This window comes from Cryptomeria japonica, chromosome 10 (genome assembly GCF_030272615.1).
Source record: "Cryptomeria japonica chromosome 10, Sugi_1.0, whole genome shotgun sequence".
Lineage (NCBI taxonomy): Eukaryota > Viridiplantae > Streptophyta > Pinopsida > Cupressales > Cupressaceae > Cryptomeria > Cryptomeria japonica.
Window position 1 is genome coordinate 2897648 of NC_081414.1, and position 13283 is coordinate 2910930.

The following is a 13283-nucleotide window of genomic DNA, read 5'->3' on the forward strand; positions in this document are numbered from 1 at the left end:
TCATATACTATCAATAATATTATACAAGCATGTTAGGGTTTGGAGGAAGAGACATGATGGGTCTGCCCAAAGCCATTTCTACACTAGCCCAAGAGTGGATGTCTGCCAGAGCTCTTTTGCTTTCTTAGCAGCTTGTACCTGTTTTCCCCAACCATGTCTCATCTCCCTACAAACAGTTGCCATCTTGTGGAGTTGGGGCGAGGTTGTAAGGGGGCCACTTGACTCTGTATATGCCCTCTTTGTCCTAGGTCGTGATGGTCCCTCTAGGACGGCCTACTTACAAGCCCTCTCGCCACCCTCCTCTTACATCTCAAGCCCTCTCTTGCAAGGTGGATTTCAAGCAGTATGTATACCTATTCTTATCTTCCCAAAGACACATGCCCTCTTGCGGGATTGTGGGGAGGTCGTAACGGAGTTCCTTGACTCTATAAGCGCCCTCTTGTCCTAGGGGCCACTAAGGTCATCCTAGGATGGCCTACTTACGAACCCGCTCATCACCCATCTCTTACTCCTCAAGCCTTTTCCCACAAGAGGGTTTTCAAACAAGTATATTTATCCTATATTCTTTCATGGGAATATATATTTTCCCACAGAAAAAGTTGTAACAACATATTGAAATTTATGAGATTACATCTTGTAGAAGCTGAATAAGCTTTGAAGGAGGAAAAACAACAAAAGACAAAGAAAGCAGCAAAACACAACCACAAAGTGGCAACCAAGAATAGAAACAAACAGCCACTAAAACAAGTGGACAACAAACAACAGGAAGGAAAACAAGAACAGAGGCGGAGAAAAAGAAAACAAAGGAACTGCAGCCCACCAAGAAGGGAAAAACCCCCATCAAGAAGAGAGAGGAAAAAGATTAACTATAGGAATATATACTTAAACATTACTGATTAAGCAAAGGAACATGTATAGCAGATATATATGTAATTAATTGACAAATATATATAAAAATTATTTATACCCAAGACTATAGGGAGATAATGATAATCTGATGGAATTAGAGGACTCTTGCAGTCTAGGTCAGTCTGAAGTCTCTTCCTTCCAAGGGCAGTTTACCAATGTGCTGTTTTGCAACCTTGCTCTGGTTCGATCTGATGCTATTGTCTGATTTGATATTTCTGCTACTGTGAAATTATTATTTATTGATGATTCCATGAGGATCCTTCCAAAATCCCTTCCTCTATTCTTATACCCTCCTCTTGGACTGGGGGTCGTGTCATTTGGTGGACATCTTTCTTTGGATGGTGGCATCTCTTATTGCTGCCTTTTCCTTTATTAATTCATTTCCTTCATTAATTCCTATCCTTCTTTCTTCTTCTCTTCATTCCATATCCTTTTATACTATCCTATTTTATTGAGGAGACACATCTCTTGGAAAAGAGATATCCATTTAAAGGATCATGCCTCGTCATTGTTGTCCTTTCAGATCTGCACTTCTTATTTAAATCAGATCTGCGCTTCTGATTCCCTTAAGTATTCCCCCTCAAATGTGGCTCTTCTCTCGCTTTTATATCTCATGTTTGAGGGAGTCACAACTTTTCATTTCATGTCTTTTGACCATTTATTATCTTAATTAAATTTTAATTATGTTTAATTATATTCTTTTATATTTTACTTTATATTTTATTTTTATTATTATTATTTATTATTAAATTCTATTTCAAAGTGGGGACATTACAATTTCCGTCAACTTTGATGTATATTTTAAAAACGAAATTACATTTATAGCCATTATGCTAGCTCCAATTGTTGAAACCAATGTTGCAAAACTCACCAAAAACTCTTTTGACTCACGAGTACTCCCAAGTCAAAATGTTGTTTGCCACATACGGGTAAACGATTAAACACAGGAAGTAAATGCACAGAACATAATTGAAATATATTAAAGAACCAGTTTCTGTACATTAAACCCAAATACCACTATCATGATGATACTAAGAAGGAAAGGTATGCAATATATAATACCCGAAGGGGTGTGACCAACCGTCGCATCCAACTGCCCTTCGGGACGACTAACTAACTGACTACCTTAACTCATTATTACCGACGACAACATAAACATAATATGACAACATAACATAATGATTAGTCCCGGCAACATCATCCCCCCCCCCAAAGAAAATAAGTCTCTAAACGACTTAATACAAAATAGAGATGACATTAAACAGAACCAAGGTAGAGAACTGCAGGAATTGCTAACGCCAGTCGAGCGTGGAACTCATACACCTGCTGCATCCTCGCCTGAAAACCCTTTTCTGCTACCATCCGATGCTCAAGTGCGGATGTCACCATTATTGCTTCCGCAAGGAGTTCTCTTTTTTTTTCTTTGACATCACAATCCTCCTGTGCCTTAACCAAACTTCTCTGCAAAACACATTTTTCAGTTTCAGCATCCACCAACTGCTACTCACATGGTACTGTCTCCCTAGCCAATTTGTCCTCGATAGCCACCTGCGCTGTCCTCTTGGCATCCAACTCATGGGTACGATAAGAAAAGTCTCACGCTACTACTGCCTCCAACCTGGTGGTTAGCTCCTCTCGAGCCCTTTGTGCATCCACCAAGGCAACCTCACGTCCAGTCGAGACATACTCCGAGTTCCTCAAAGCGTACCATTCATGCCTGGAAGTGGCCACAACCTTCTGGCACAAAGGCTAGGAGACGCCTCAAATCCTCCATCACACTCCCCAAAGGCTAATAACTGAACTGAATAACTCTTTGGTGCTGTACGACTTCGCGTTCTTGCAATGCCTTCCCTCAAACTCTGTTTGTTCGCAACCTCCAAATTTGTCTCCCTCTACGTCTTATGGCTTCCCCGCCAATGCTTAGCTTCAGGCTTCTTTCTCACAGTACGGAACAACCCCAACACTTACCGTGACTTCCCGGATGCGCTTCGCCTAACTCTAAAAAGTGTATTGTAGCTCAAAAATAAACTGGGGGTCTTGGGGGCAGTGCCCCCAGCGGGGTCGAGGGGCAGCGCCCCTCACGGGGTCCATAGCGCACATCATTTTTGTGATATTTTAAGATGCCAAAAACCACACGGAAGTCCATGGCACACATTATTTTCGTGATATTTTAAGATGCCAAAAACCTGCTTCTCCACTCTAATTTTTCAGTGTCCTGGCTCCAGACTCCATCGAATGATTTTAAATCTGGTCGTCGTTTTGTTCTTTTTTTACGTGCCATCACCACCTTTATCCCTCCGTGCCGTGGTATTTTTCCTTTCACCCTCTTTTAAACCGTCGTCCCTGTGGCCGTGCTCCTTCAGGCCTACGGACTGTAATGTCTCGAGCCTGTACAAAGGTTAATGTCGTACGATGGAGTGGTCTGTCATACGGTGGTTGAGAAGGTCGTACGGTGGATGTTGTCCCGCCGAGTTCTACCCTCAGAGGCCGGTGACCTCCGTCGACGGTGGTGCACCGTATAGTGTCTCACCGCACGGTGGTGCACTAGGCGGTGGTGCACCGGATGGTGTCCCACCGCACGGTGGTGCACAAGGCGGTGGTGCACCGGACGGTGTCCCACCGCACGGGGCCCCACCGGACGGTGCCCCACCGCACAGTGGTTCAGCGGACGATGTCCCACCGCACGGTGGTGCACCAGACGATGGTCGACCGTTGTGGTTCCATCGTACAGTGCCCCACTGCACGGTGGTCTCCCGTGGTGGTTCCACCGTACGGTGGTCCCACCACCACTTGCAAAAAATATATATATTTATTCATTTTTTATTTTCCTAATCTAATTGTCCAGAGAGTCTTCGGCTCGGGTCCCGTGCCTCTAGGATCACCCTTCATCCTTCTCAGTTTGCCTTGCCCGAGCATCCCACACTTTTCTCCTGTGCCTCTCAAGTCGCCTGCCCGGCCTCTCGGGTCCCCCTCCGAACTCTCAAGTGTCCTTCCAGCCTCTCGAGTCCCCTGCGTGCTTCTCGTGCTAGGGTTTCAATTTGGACCCGTTGATGGCAAGTCTATTTTCAATGGCCATCCGAAGACCTGGAACCATAAATTCTACAGGAACCACGGTCTCCTTCCCGTACATAAGAAGGAGAAGAATAAAGATTTTGAAGGTTGCGGCCTTCCACACAGGGTTCCAATCATTGCCGACACGAATGATCTTGGGATTATCTACGTCACCGAGGTTTGGGGCGTCTCCCTTCCAATATTCTGTGTATTCCGACAGGTACACCTCCTCTGTTACTTGCTCTGGTTCCTCTACTTCGGGCCTGTAGCTCTAGAACATTTCATAATCCTCCATCTGCCAGTGGAAGAGCCCGTTCAATGACCCCGTCTCATCCTCAGAGCACTCTCCTAGTTTGAGAATCCCTTCGTCGTTGGGCTCCCTGTAGCCCTGTCCTTCGTCCCTCAGGTCGCCTTCTCCTTCACCCTCCGATACCGAAGATGATGCCAGTTCCTCACTAACCACCTGCGTCCCAAGGTCTATGATAAACTTCCTTCCTCCATTCTCCATAGATAGAGTGTTCTTCTTCCAGTTGTGGGTAGCCTTGGCTGCCACCAGCCACCCTCTCCCTAAGATCGCATCATACCCTTTTTTCTTTAGTAGGATTACCACAAAGTCCAATATGAAGGGTTGCGTCCCAATGGTAACTTGCTGGCCCATCAGTGTCCCGATGGGTTTGATTCCATGTTGATCTGCTCCCAGCAGATTGAATGTAGATGGCCACAACGTCAGCTTCCGCTAGGTTTCTTTTGGAAGAACATTCACTCCTGATCCACCATCGACGATGGTATCGGTTATAATGGTGCCAAGGATACCCATCTCCACAATGGTCGGGTTCCTTCCAGTGTTAACTGCCAGCAGCCTGGGGTCTATTGCAGACCCCCCAGGAACATCTGTGCGGTGGTTGGTATTGGTGCGTGGTTGGGAGAGATTATTCAGCAGCGCCGTTCGTAATTGAGGCATCGTCTAGAGGAGGTCGTGTACCTTCATAGGCACCTCCAGTTTTAAAATTTGATTTAGTATAGCCTCCTCCGCCTCCGATCGGCTGGAAGTACCCACCGTACCCTTCACCTTCGCCCCCTCTCATATCTCTTTCTCAATTTCTTCCCGTGCTTCCCGTACCCTTCGCTTCTCCATCTCCGAATCTGGGCACATTGCTTGTCTAGCTTGGGTGCGGGTTACGGCTAGCACTTCCTCTTCTTTGGTTTCCTCGATATTGAGCAAGTTGACACCAGACTTCAAGCAGGTGGCGTCTTCGTGGTCTCCCGGTCCGCACCATTTGCACAAATATTGTGTGGCCTCTCCCTTCGGGCAGTCTCAGGCGAAGTGCCCCCACTGGCTGCACGCTCTGCATTGTATCATCGGTCGGCCTTTGGAGTCGTATTGGATCCGGCTCCTTGTATTGTTATTATTGTTGTTTCGTCCTCCCCACCGGTTATCTCAGTAGCCTCCCGATGTTGCATTGTTGTTCGCCGGGGAGCTGTCGGTACCGCCCGACGTAGTTGGTTGTTCCTGCATAAGCAATACTTGTTGGTTTCGTGTTTTCATGTTGTATGGGCATTCCCTGGTGGGATGCCCCATCAACTGGCATATATCACAATAGGCTTTCTTTGGGCAGGAGCCTTTCGTGTGGTCGTCCGTCTTACAATCCATGCACCAAAGCTCCCCTTCGTCAGTCTTACTCGAACCTCCCTTCATAACCTTCAGCTCATTCATCATCCTCAGCATGTCCTTCTGCAAGGCTTGCACCTTTTTGCCGGACTCACCATCACTGTTGCTTCCCTCGAAAGAGTCATCATCCTCGGACGAGCTATCCTTCTTCTTTTTCTTCTTGGATGTCTTGGTCTCGCTCTCGAGATCCATCGCTCTATTATATGCATCTTCGTACGAGGTTGGTGGAACAATTTTCATCTTCCTCCGGAGGGAGTTTTTCAGTCCCTCCACGAGCCATCTCTTTTTCAAACCATCCACTGGTTGACTCTCCATTTTCCCCAATAGTTCCTTGAGCCGCTGACTATAGGCTCGGACCGTCTCGTTCTTGTTTTGCTTTGTGCCATAGATTTCGGCTACTATTTCATTGTCATCTCTAAGGAGGCGAAACTCTATCTCAAACTCCTTCAGGTTGGGCCATGTGCCGACTTTGGTCTTATCTGTATCGGAGTACCAGTCAATGGCCACTCCCCTTAAGGTTGCTGGAAATTGTGTTATCCATTCATCCTGGTCAGTAACACCATTCGTTGACCATATGGTTTCGCAAGTGAGGCAATGGCGGACGGGATCTTCCTTCCCGTCGCCGTTGAACTTCGACAGCTTCTGCTTACTTGCCATCCCACTGCTGGGTCTCACTCCTCTGGTGCCTTGTGTGCTTGTACCTAGTGATCCTCCACCTCCGCCTCCGCCTTCGCCTCCTGCACCTGACCCTCCACTCGTGGGTCCTCCAGAGAAGGTTGTTGACCCCGAACCGAACAAATTGCCTTCCGTACGGTACCCTTGTGCGCCCCCAACACCGTCGGCCATACCGTCACCTTCGGTCGTCTCCCTCCGATTGTCCTCTGAAATGGACAAGTTCTTTAGTAGGTCTCTGGTAGCGTCGATCAGGTTTAGACTTCGCCTTGTTTGTTCCACCAACTCTTCGCGACTTCTTACCCTACGATGGTATTCTGGCGAACTATAGAGTTCTCCTTCGGCACCCTCCGTGACTCCTAGGTTCCCTTCGGGCAACCCTACGACAGTGTAGAGAGTGTAATTATCTCCGTCTATCTCTGCCTCCGCAACCTCCATGACACCTCCTGGGTTCCCTTCAAGCAACCCCTCGGCCGGTCGTCCCTCGGCAAGCTACCTTAGCCTACGCCTTCGTTCTATTTGTTGTCTGAGATTCAACGCTCTTTGTGCCACTTCCCATTCATCAATTTGTATCTTTTTATTTTTGTCCTTATTTAGTATATTGGGCATAAATCACTTCCGTACATAGCAAGCACACACCATGTACACAAAAAAAAAACTTTTATTATTTTCCCTTTCGGCCACAATTTATGTCAACATTGTGTCGGGATTATTACAGGGTTCAATTTCCCCTTCGCCTCTTGCCATCACGCTCTACGTCCCAACGACGATTGTTTTCTTCATACTGTTGGAGGACCTGTTGGCGTCGCTCCTCACAAGCAATCTCCTCCAGGCGGGTTCGCTTGCCTGTGCAAGCAACCAGGGGAGGTGGTTCATCAACCGATTCACTGTGGGGCTAACTTCCAATGCGGTCCCCACGGCACTTGTTGGGACTTCAGCCTCCGTGGCCTCTCTTCGAACATAGGTCTCGATGGCTACCTGAAGCAGGATTGAGAATTCCCTTGTTGCAGTGTCCTCTCCATCGTAGAGTTCCGTTTGTGCGTCGTCGGCCTCTCGGTTAATCTCACCGATGGTTAGGCCCATCATGTCCGTACGCCATCCGCTCCTTCCTTTCCCGAGTATGTCTAGGCAACGGCGCCAAATGTTTGCCACCTACGGGTAAACGATTAAATGCAGGAAGTAAATGCACATAACAGAATTGAAATATATTAAAGAACCAGTTTCTATATTAATTCAACAGTCCATATACATCAAGTGCTTATAACATTAAACCTAGATACCACTATCATGATGATACTAAGAAGGAAAGGTATGCAATATATAATACCTGAAGGGTTGCGACCAACCGTCGTGTCCAACTGCCCTTCGAGACGACTAACTAACTGACTGTTGTAACTCATTATTAACGACGACAACATAAACATAATATGACAACATAACATAATGATTATTCTCGGCAACAAATGCCAAGTGAGTTACTCGCCCAATTATTCTCCAACGAGTTTTTGAAAAACTCACAGCGACTTTTTCCTATAAAACTTGCAAATAAATGCAAAAAATTGCGAGTATTGTATTAAAAACCCGTCCAAATTCATATAATTTATCTTTTCTTGCTTTCAATTAAAAAACTCTATTTCATTGGTGGTAAAGGTTTCAAAGGCCTTAATTGCATTGCCCCCAAACCCCACGAGGGGTGCTACCCTCGATCCCGTTGGGGGTGTTGCCCCCAAACCCCCACAAGGGGTGCTGCCCCTTGACCCTGTTGGGGACATTACCACCAAACCCCCACAAGGGGCACTGCCCCTTGACCCTGGTAGGGGCATTGTCCCCAGACCCCCATGAGGGGCAGTACCCCTCAACCTCATTAGGGTCTCCACTCCCAAATCCCCATTAGTTATTAGAATCTGCAAGGTTACCGGGAGACAGGGGTACTTGGAGACGCTAGAGACTAGTACCGATACTAGTACGGCTAATTTTCAAAAATAGGAGATGGGGGTACTTTGAGATGCCAATTTTTTCTAATATAATTTAATAATTTCTAGAAAATATCATGACATGGAACTTTGAAAACACAAACAGTGGTAAAGTTTAATGTTATATTTAAAATTGAACAAAAGTTGAAATTAAAATTGCTTACACTACTAGTACCATAGCCAATCTAAATGGCATGTGCATTGGGAAGTTTCCGGAGACATTTCTAGTAACGGAGACGCATCTTTGTCTCTGGTACGCATCTCAGGGGGTAGGAGACGCATCTCCTAGTAAAGTAGAGAATCTGTCAAATATAAAACTTGATTACAATGAGGGGGTGACGGGGAATTGAGATATAACTCTCGAATGTGCCTACTTAGGTGTTATTATTGCATAACTTGCCAAAAATCTTTTTAGATGAGGCAAATTCTACCTATGACATGGCTAGTTGAAGTGGCATTATAACTCATTTAGAGTTGAACTTGTTTCTTGGTCTATGGTATGTATTAAATTCTAATTTTGATTTTTATATGATGGAATTTAGTAATATGCTAACTACTGTTAGTTGCACTTTTATTGCCAACACGTCATGCATGGTGTCAACAACTAAAGCTAACTAAATAGTCAACTGATTTATCAATACAGTCGTTTGTGCATCTCAATTACTTGGTCCAAAAAAACTCAACTCCTTACCAAACAGCTGTTCTACAATTAACTCAACTTCTGGATAATAACACCAACTGTTCTAACAGTTAGAATATTCACTGCTTTCCACAGTTATTGGAAAAACTCTTAATCACAATGAGCATAATTTATTTAATGTGTGTATTCACAAAAATCACAACAGGAGCGACAAAACATAATCATCGATGAGATAAAAAATATCTATATTTTTCCATGTTTAGCAAAATTAATTGGAAAGGACAAACCGCCTCTTGTTGTATAAAATGAAGCTATCTATGTTAAGGTCTTCAATCACTAATCACTCATCCATTTTGTTGATAGGCCACAAATTGTGGCTCAAAACATTGATTTGGAAAGTTTCTAGCCAATGTGTCCTTAGATTGTGGAAGCTTGAAATTATTGTGAACAATGATATACATTAGGTTATGACAGATATTTCTGGTAGACAACAACCCTGCCAACAACTCAAAATCAAGATAGGTCTATGTACATTTCTTCTCAATTAGCCATTCCCCACAAAGCATAACATCTTATTTGTTAAATCATAGCATGTCTAACAAAATGCCTAATCACCTGACAACACATATCCCGATATTCAGAGAGGTAAGAAGGCATCCTTGTAACAATGCTTGAAACCCAGTAGTAGTTAAAGGGGATGGAATAGGGCCATACAGCAAAGTAATTGGCCAACGAATTTCACCTACATTAATGATGGTAGCCCTACGCCAAGATGTGGGAGTGAATTCAACCATTTCTAACAAGGAGACAGATCAGGCAAAAGAGTTGCCTCTATAGGGCCAGCCTCGGGTGAAATAATTTCCTCCACAGGGCCAGCCCCAAAAATTGTAAGCATGGGCAATACTGAAGGCAATGGCTGCCCAACACTCCCACCGAGGAATTCTCTGATCTATCAATCCAATTAATATCCAAGGCATGAAGAATTTCCATAGCATCCCACACCTTGTTTCAGTATTGTTCTAAATGGGAGCTATCTCCCAATCATTACTGATGTGCATCAATGCTATCTCTCCTGCTCCAAACCACTCTCGCAGTGACCAGTAAGACGAGCGCCTCTGCCTTTTGCCTATGTCCACAGGCTTCCCCAGCCTGAATCCTCCTTCACTCAGGAACGCAATTCGTTTGCTCTAGAGCCAAAGGAAGGGTGAATCAGAAGGCATCAATATGTATGTCCAGTAATGTTTAATCAGTGAGCCAACTACGAGCATTGAATTTGGCATGTATTTTTTTGATGAAATAGTTCCGTATTTATTAACCAAGAAAAATACATACAGCCTATCCTAAATAATAGAGACCGAAAAGCATCATGCCCCAAAAGACCAACAAACCAGTAAAGCCAAGAAACGAAGGATCAGACAACCCCAAAAGGAAGCAGCCGTCATACTCTCCCACCCCCTGCCTAAAACAAAAAAGGCGGCCCTCTACAACATCACAAAACAAAATTCATAACAAATTTACACAACTAAAAGTATAAAACAAACGCTAGGAAGGGTGTCCCTGTCATGAGGTTATCCCATCCTCCCTAAAACAGGCCCTTTCCATCATCCACAGGCTCCCATATTGATTTGCCGGTCGCAGTGTTAATTAAATTAGCATGTCAGTGCGCTCTAAGATGTCTATTTCCAGATTAAAAACCAAAAACTCAGATACTCTGCAATGGTTAAGAAATATTAATTCAACAATTGCTAACATATAACGAAGAATCATCGTTTAAGAAGTAACCTTTTCAACTCGGTACTGATCATCAGGAGTAGCGTTAGCTCCTCTGTCTAAGGGCGCAATTGCTTGAAGCAGCTCCTCTTTCACTACTGCCCTGTCTTTTTTCTTCGAAAACGGAAACAGGGACGCCTGCGCCTTCACGGGCCTAGAAATACAAATAGCCACGCTCAAATAGTTCACATTGCTTCTGGTAAAAGTATCCACATTCAAACGCGAAACCCTTCCTGTGAGTGGCGCAGTTGGTTCATTGAGCACCAGTGCGCTCTGAAGTGGATGATGAATGCATTTGATGGCCATCCTCTCTTTGTGGCGAGGGAAATTCCAAAATAGCAGAATCCCCTCTACACCATTGCGCTCGTGTAAATGTAAGTGGCATTGCGAGTTTGCTCGCGTGGCACACGAGGTGCCACATCCCGAAATCTATCTGCCATCCTCACCTATTATATATTTTGCTCCTGTAACTTAACAGACCTTATCTCTTGGGTGGTTGTTGCTTCGTTATATTTTGCCCTTCGCGTTTCCCACATCAAAAGTTAACGAGATTTAATATTCGTTTGAAAGACCTAGACTTGTCGCCTCCAAACGATTTGATTCGTTTCTGCTTGCACTTTTGTTTTTTAATGGCCTTTTATATTATAGAAGAATATTACATTATTAAAGAAAAATTTAAAATATATTTAAAAATACAAATAAAATAAAAGTTAAAAAGATAGTTTTATTGATAAAAACAAAGTCAACTATTTCCCCTATGTAAATCAAAAGACCAAAATAAGGAATACTAAATTTTGAAGGAGAGTTAACCTAGTATGCTATGTAAGCTAATTAATCAATGTAATTAATAAACATGAAATATTAAAATATTGAATGTTAATTTAGAAAATTAAATTTAGTTTGTGAAATAATAAAGATTAAGATTTTATGTAATGTATAATGTTGATTTATTTTTATAATTAAAATGGATGCTTTCATTACGATATGTATCTTAGTATTATAATAGTTTTGAAATTGTTTAAAGATTTATTTTTTTTGCAAATTTAATTTCTTGGTTTCCACAGAATTTCAAGGGACATTTGAATCTAGAAAATAAGGTTATTTTAATTCACCCTCATAGAATTGTAAGGGGACATTGTCCATGTTCAACTCACTACTTACTAAAGAAATGATCCAATATGTGGAAACAATTTGTAACCCATAGGAATGAACCTACATATAATAGACAGACGCAACATATTTGGTCATGATATATGTTCTTTGTCATTGTTAACGACTAGCAATATTGAAAGTACTCTAGGGAAAGAAAAAGAATATCCATTTGATGTGTTGTGAATGTTATTTTCTAACTTCTACGAGTTTGGAGGCGAAGCGAAAGAGCAAAAGAAAAACATATAGTTTGCAATAAGGGTGTGGTGAAGGACGCACAGGCCCTCCTCCATTGAGGTTTGATTCGCCCTGCTAGTAAGTGGCCTTTTTACAGTCTAAGTCTTTTCCTTGTTCAATGTTATGTTGTGTTGAATTATTTATTGCATATGGTTAGTTGTTTAAACTTTGTTCTCCTCCCATGTGTATTTATTGTGGGATGTGCACTTGCATTTATGAAATTTGGCTTAGTGGTGTACTATGCATTTAATAGATGATGGCCCATTTGTTGGCCTTGAAAGGGAACAAATTAATAAAGAAGAAAGAAAACATTTTGTGATGTGGTTGCAAAGAAAACTATGGAAGTTCCTACCTCTACATATTTCATTTCAAATTTTCAGAACAAAGTGGGCATAGATGGCATCGAGGGAGGAGGACAAGGTAAGCACCTTCCTTGTGGTCCTAAAAAACTTATTGTTTCACCTAATCCTTAAATGCAAATGTTTTGAATGAAGAAAAAGTCAGATTAAAAAATGTCATAAAAAATTCAATGGTGATAGAGAGTAACAAATTGCAGACTAGGAAATTTTTATATGAATGGATCAAGAATGTGTAGTGTAAAAGGCTAAGTATCCAAGTCTCACAAAAAGGGCTTTAAATTTTGTTCTTCAAAGATTGCAAAATACAAGAAACTATTACCAATAAAAAATATTGGAATATTGGCAATTTTATATTCAAAGCCCTAAAATGGTCTCCCAAAGCTATCAATGATGAGGTTTTGGTATTGTCATGCCCTTGATGGATAACTATTAAGAATGTTCCCCCACTATTGTGGACCTTTAATAAACATTTGCTAACCCCATTGGGAAAAGTTCCAATAGTAGATGAGACTAGGGCAATCCTATCTCATATGGATGTTAGGGTATTGGTCTCTCTTATGCTCGGGCTTGAAATACTTGAGTTTACTGATATTAAGTTTGAAGATTCCTCCTTTTCTTGTGAAGTAGAAATATTAGAGGGCCTAAATGCTTGCCACTTGAGCAAGAGAGAAGGGCACATAAGAAAAAATTGCCCAATTATTCTTAGTAGGCTCGACAATGTAGTTACATCTCAAAAACCTAATAATTCTTCGCTTGGTGGTTTTACCAAGGTTGTCTCACCTACTAGCGTTGTCATTTTGAATCCTGGCCTCAAATCCCTTGTAGTTGAAATTAGCAGCTCCTTGAACCATGCT

General features: G+C 42.9%; 1 protein-coding gene across 2 annotated transcripts in view; it reads right to left on the minus strand.

The window, feature by feature from the left end:
• LOC131069419 (probable plastid-lipid-associated protein 4, chloroplastic) overlaps positions 1–11189 on the minus strand; it is an 80108-nt gene extending 68919 nt beyond the window's left edge. The window contains exon 1 of one of the 2 annotated variants that reach the window (XM_058004836.2): positions 10697–11189. In XM_058004836.2, the coding sequence (XP_057860819.1) occupies positions 10697–10990 (294 nt within the window). In that variant the 5' untranslated portion in view covers positions 10991–11189. The remainder of the gene's footprint in view (positions 1–10696) is intronic. The other variant, XM_058004835.2, reaches the window with a different exon arrangement.
• Positions 11190–13283: the final 2094 nt, after the last annotated feature.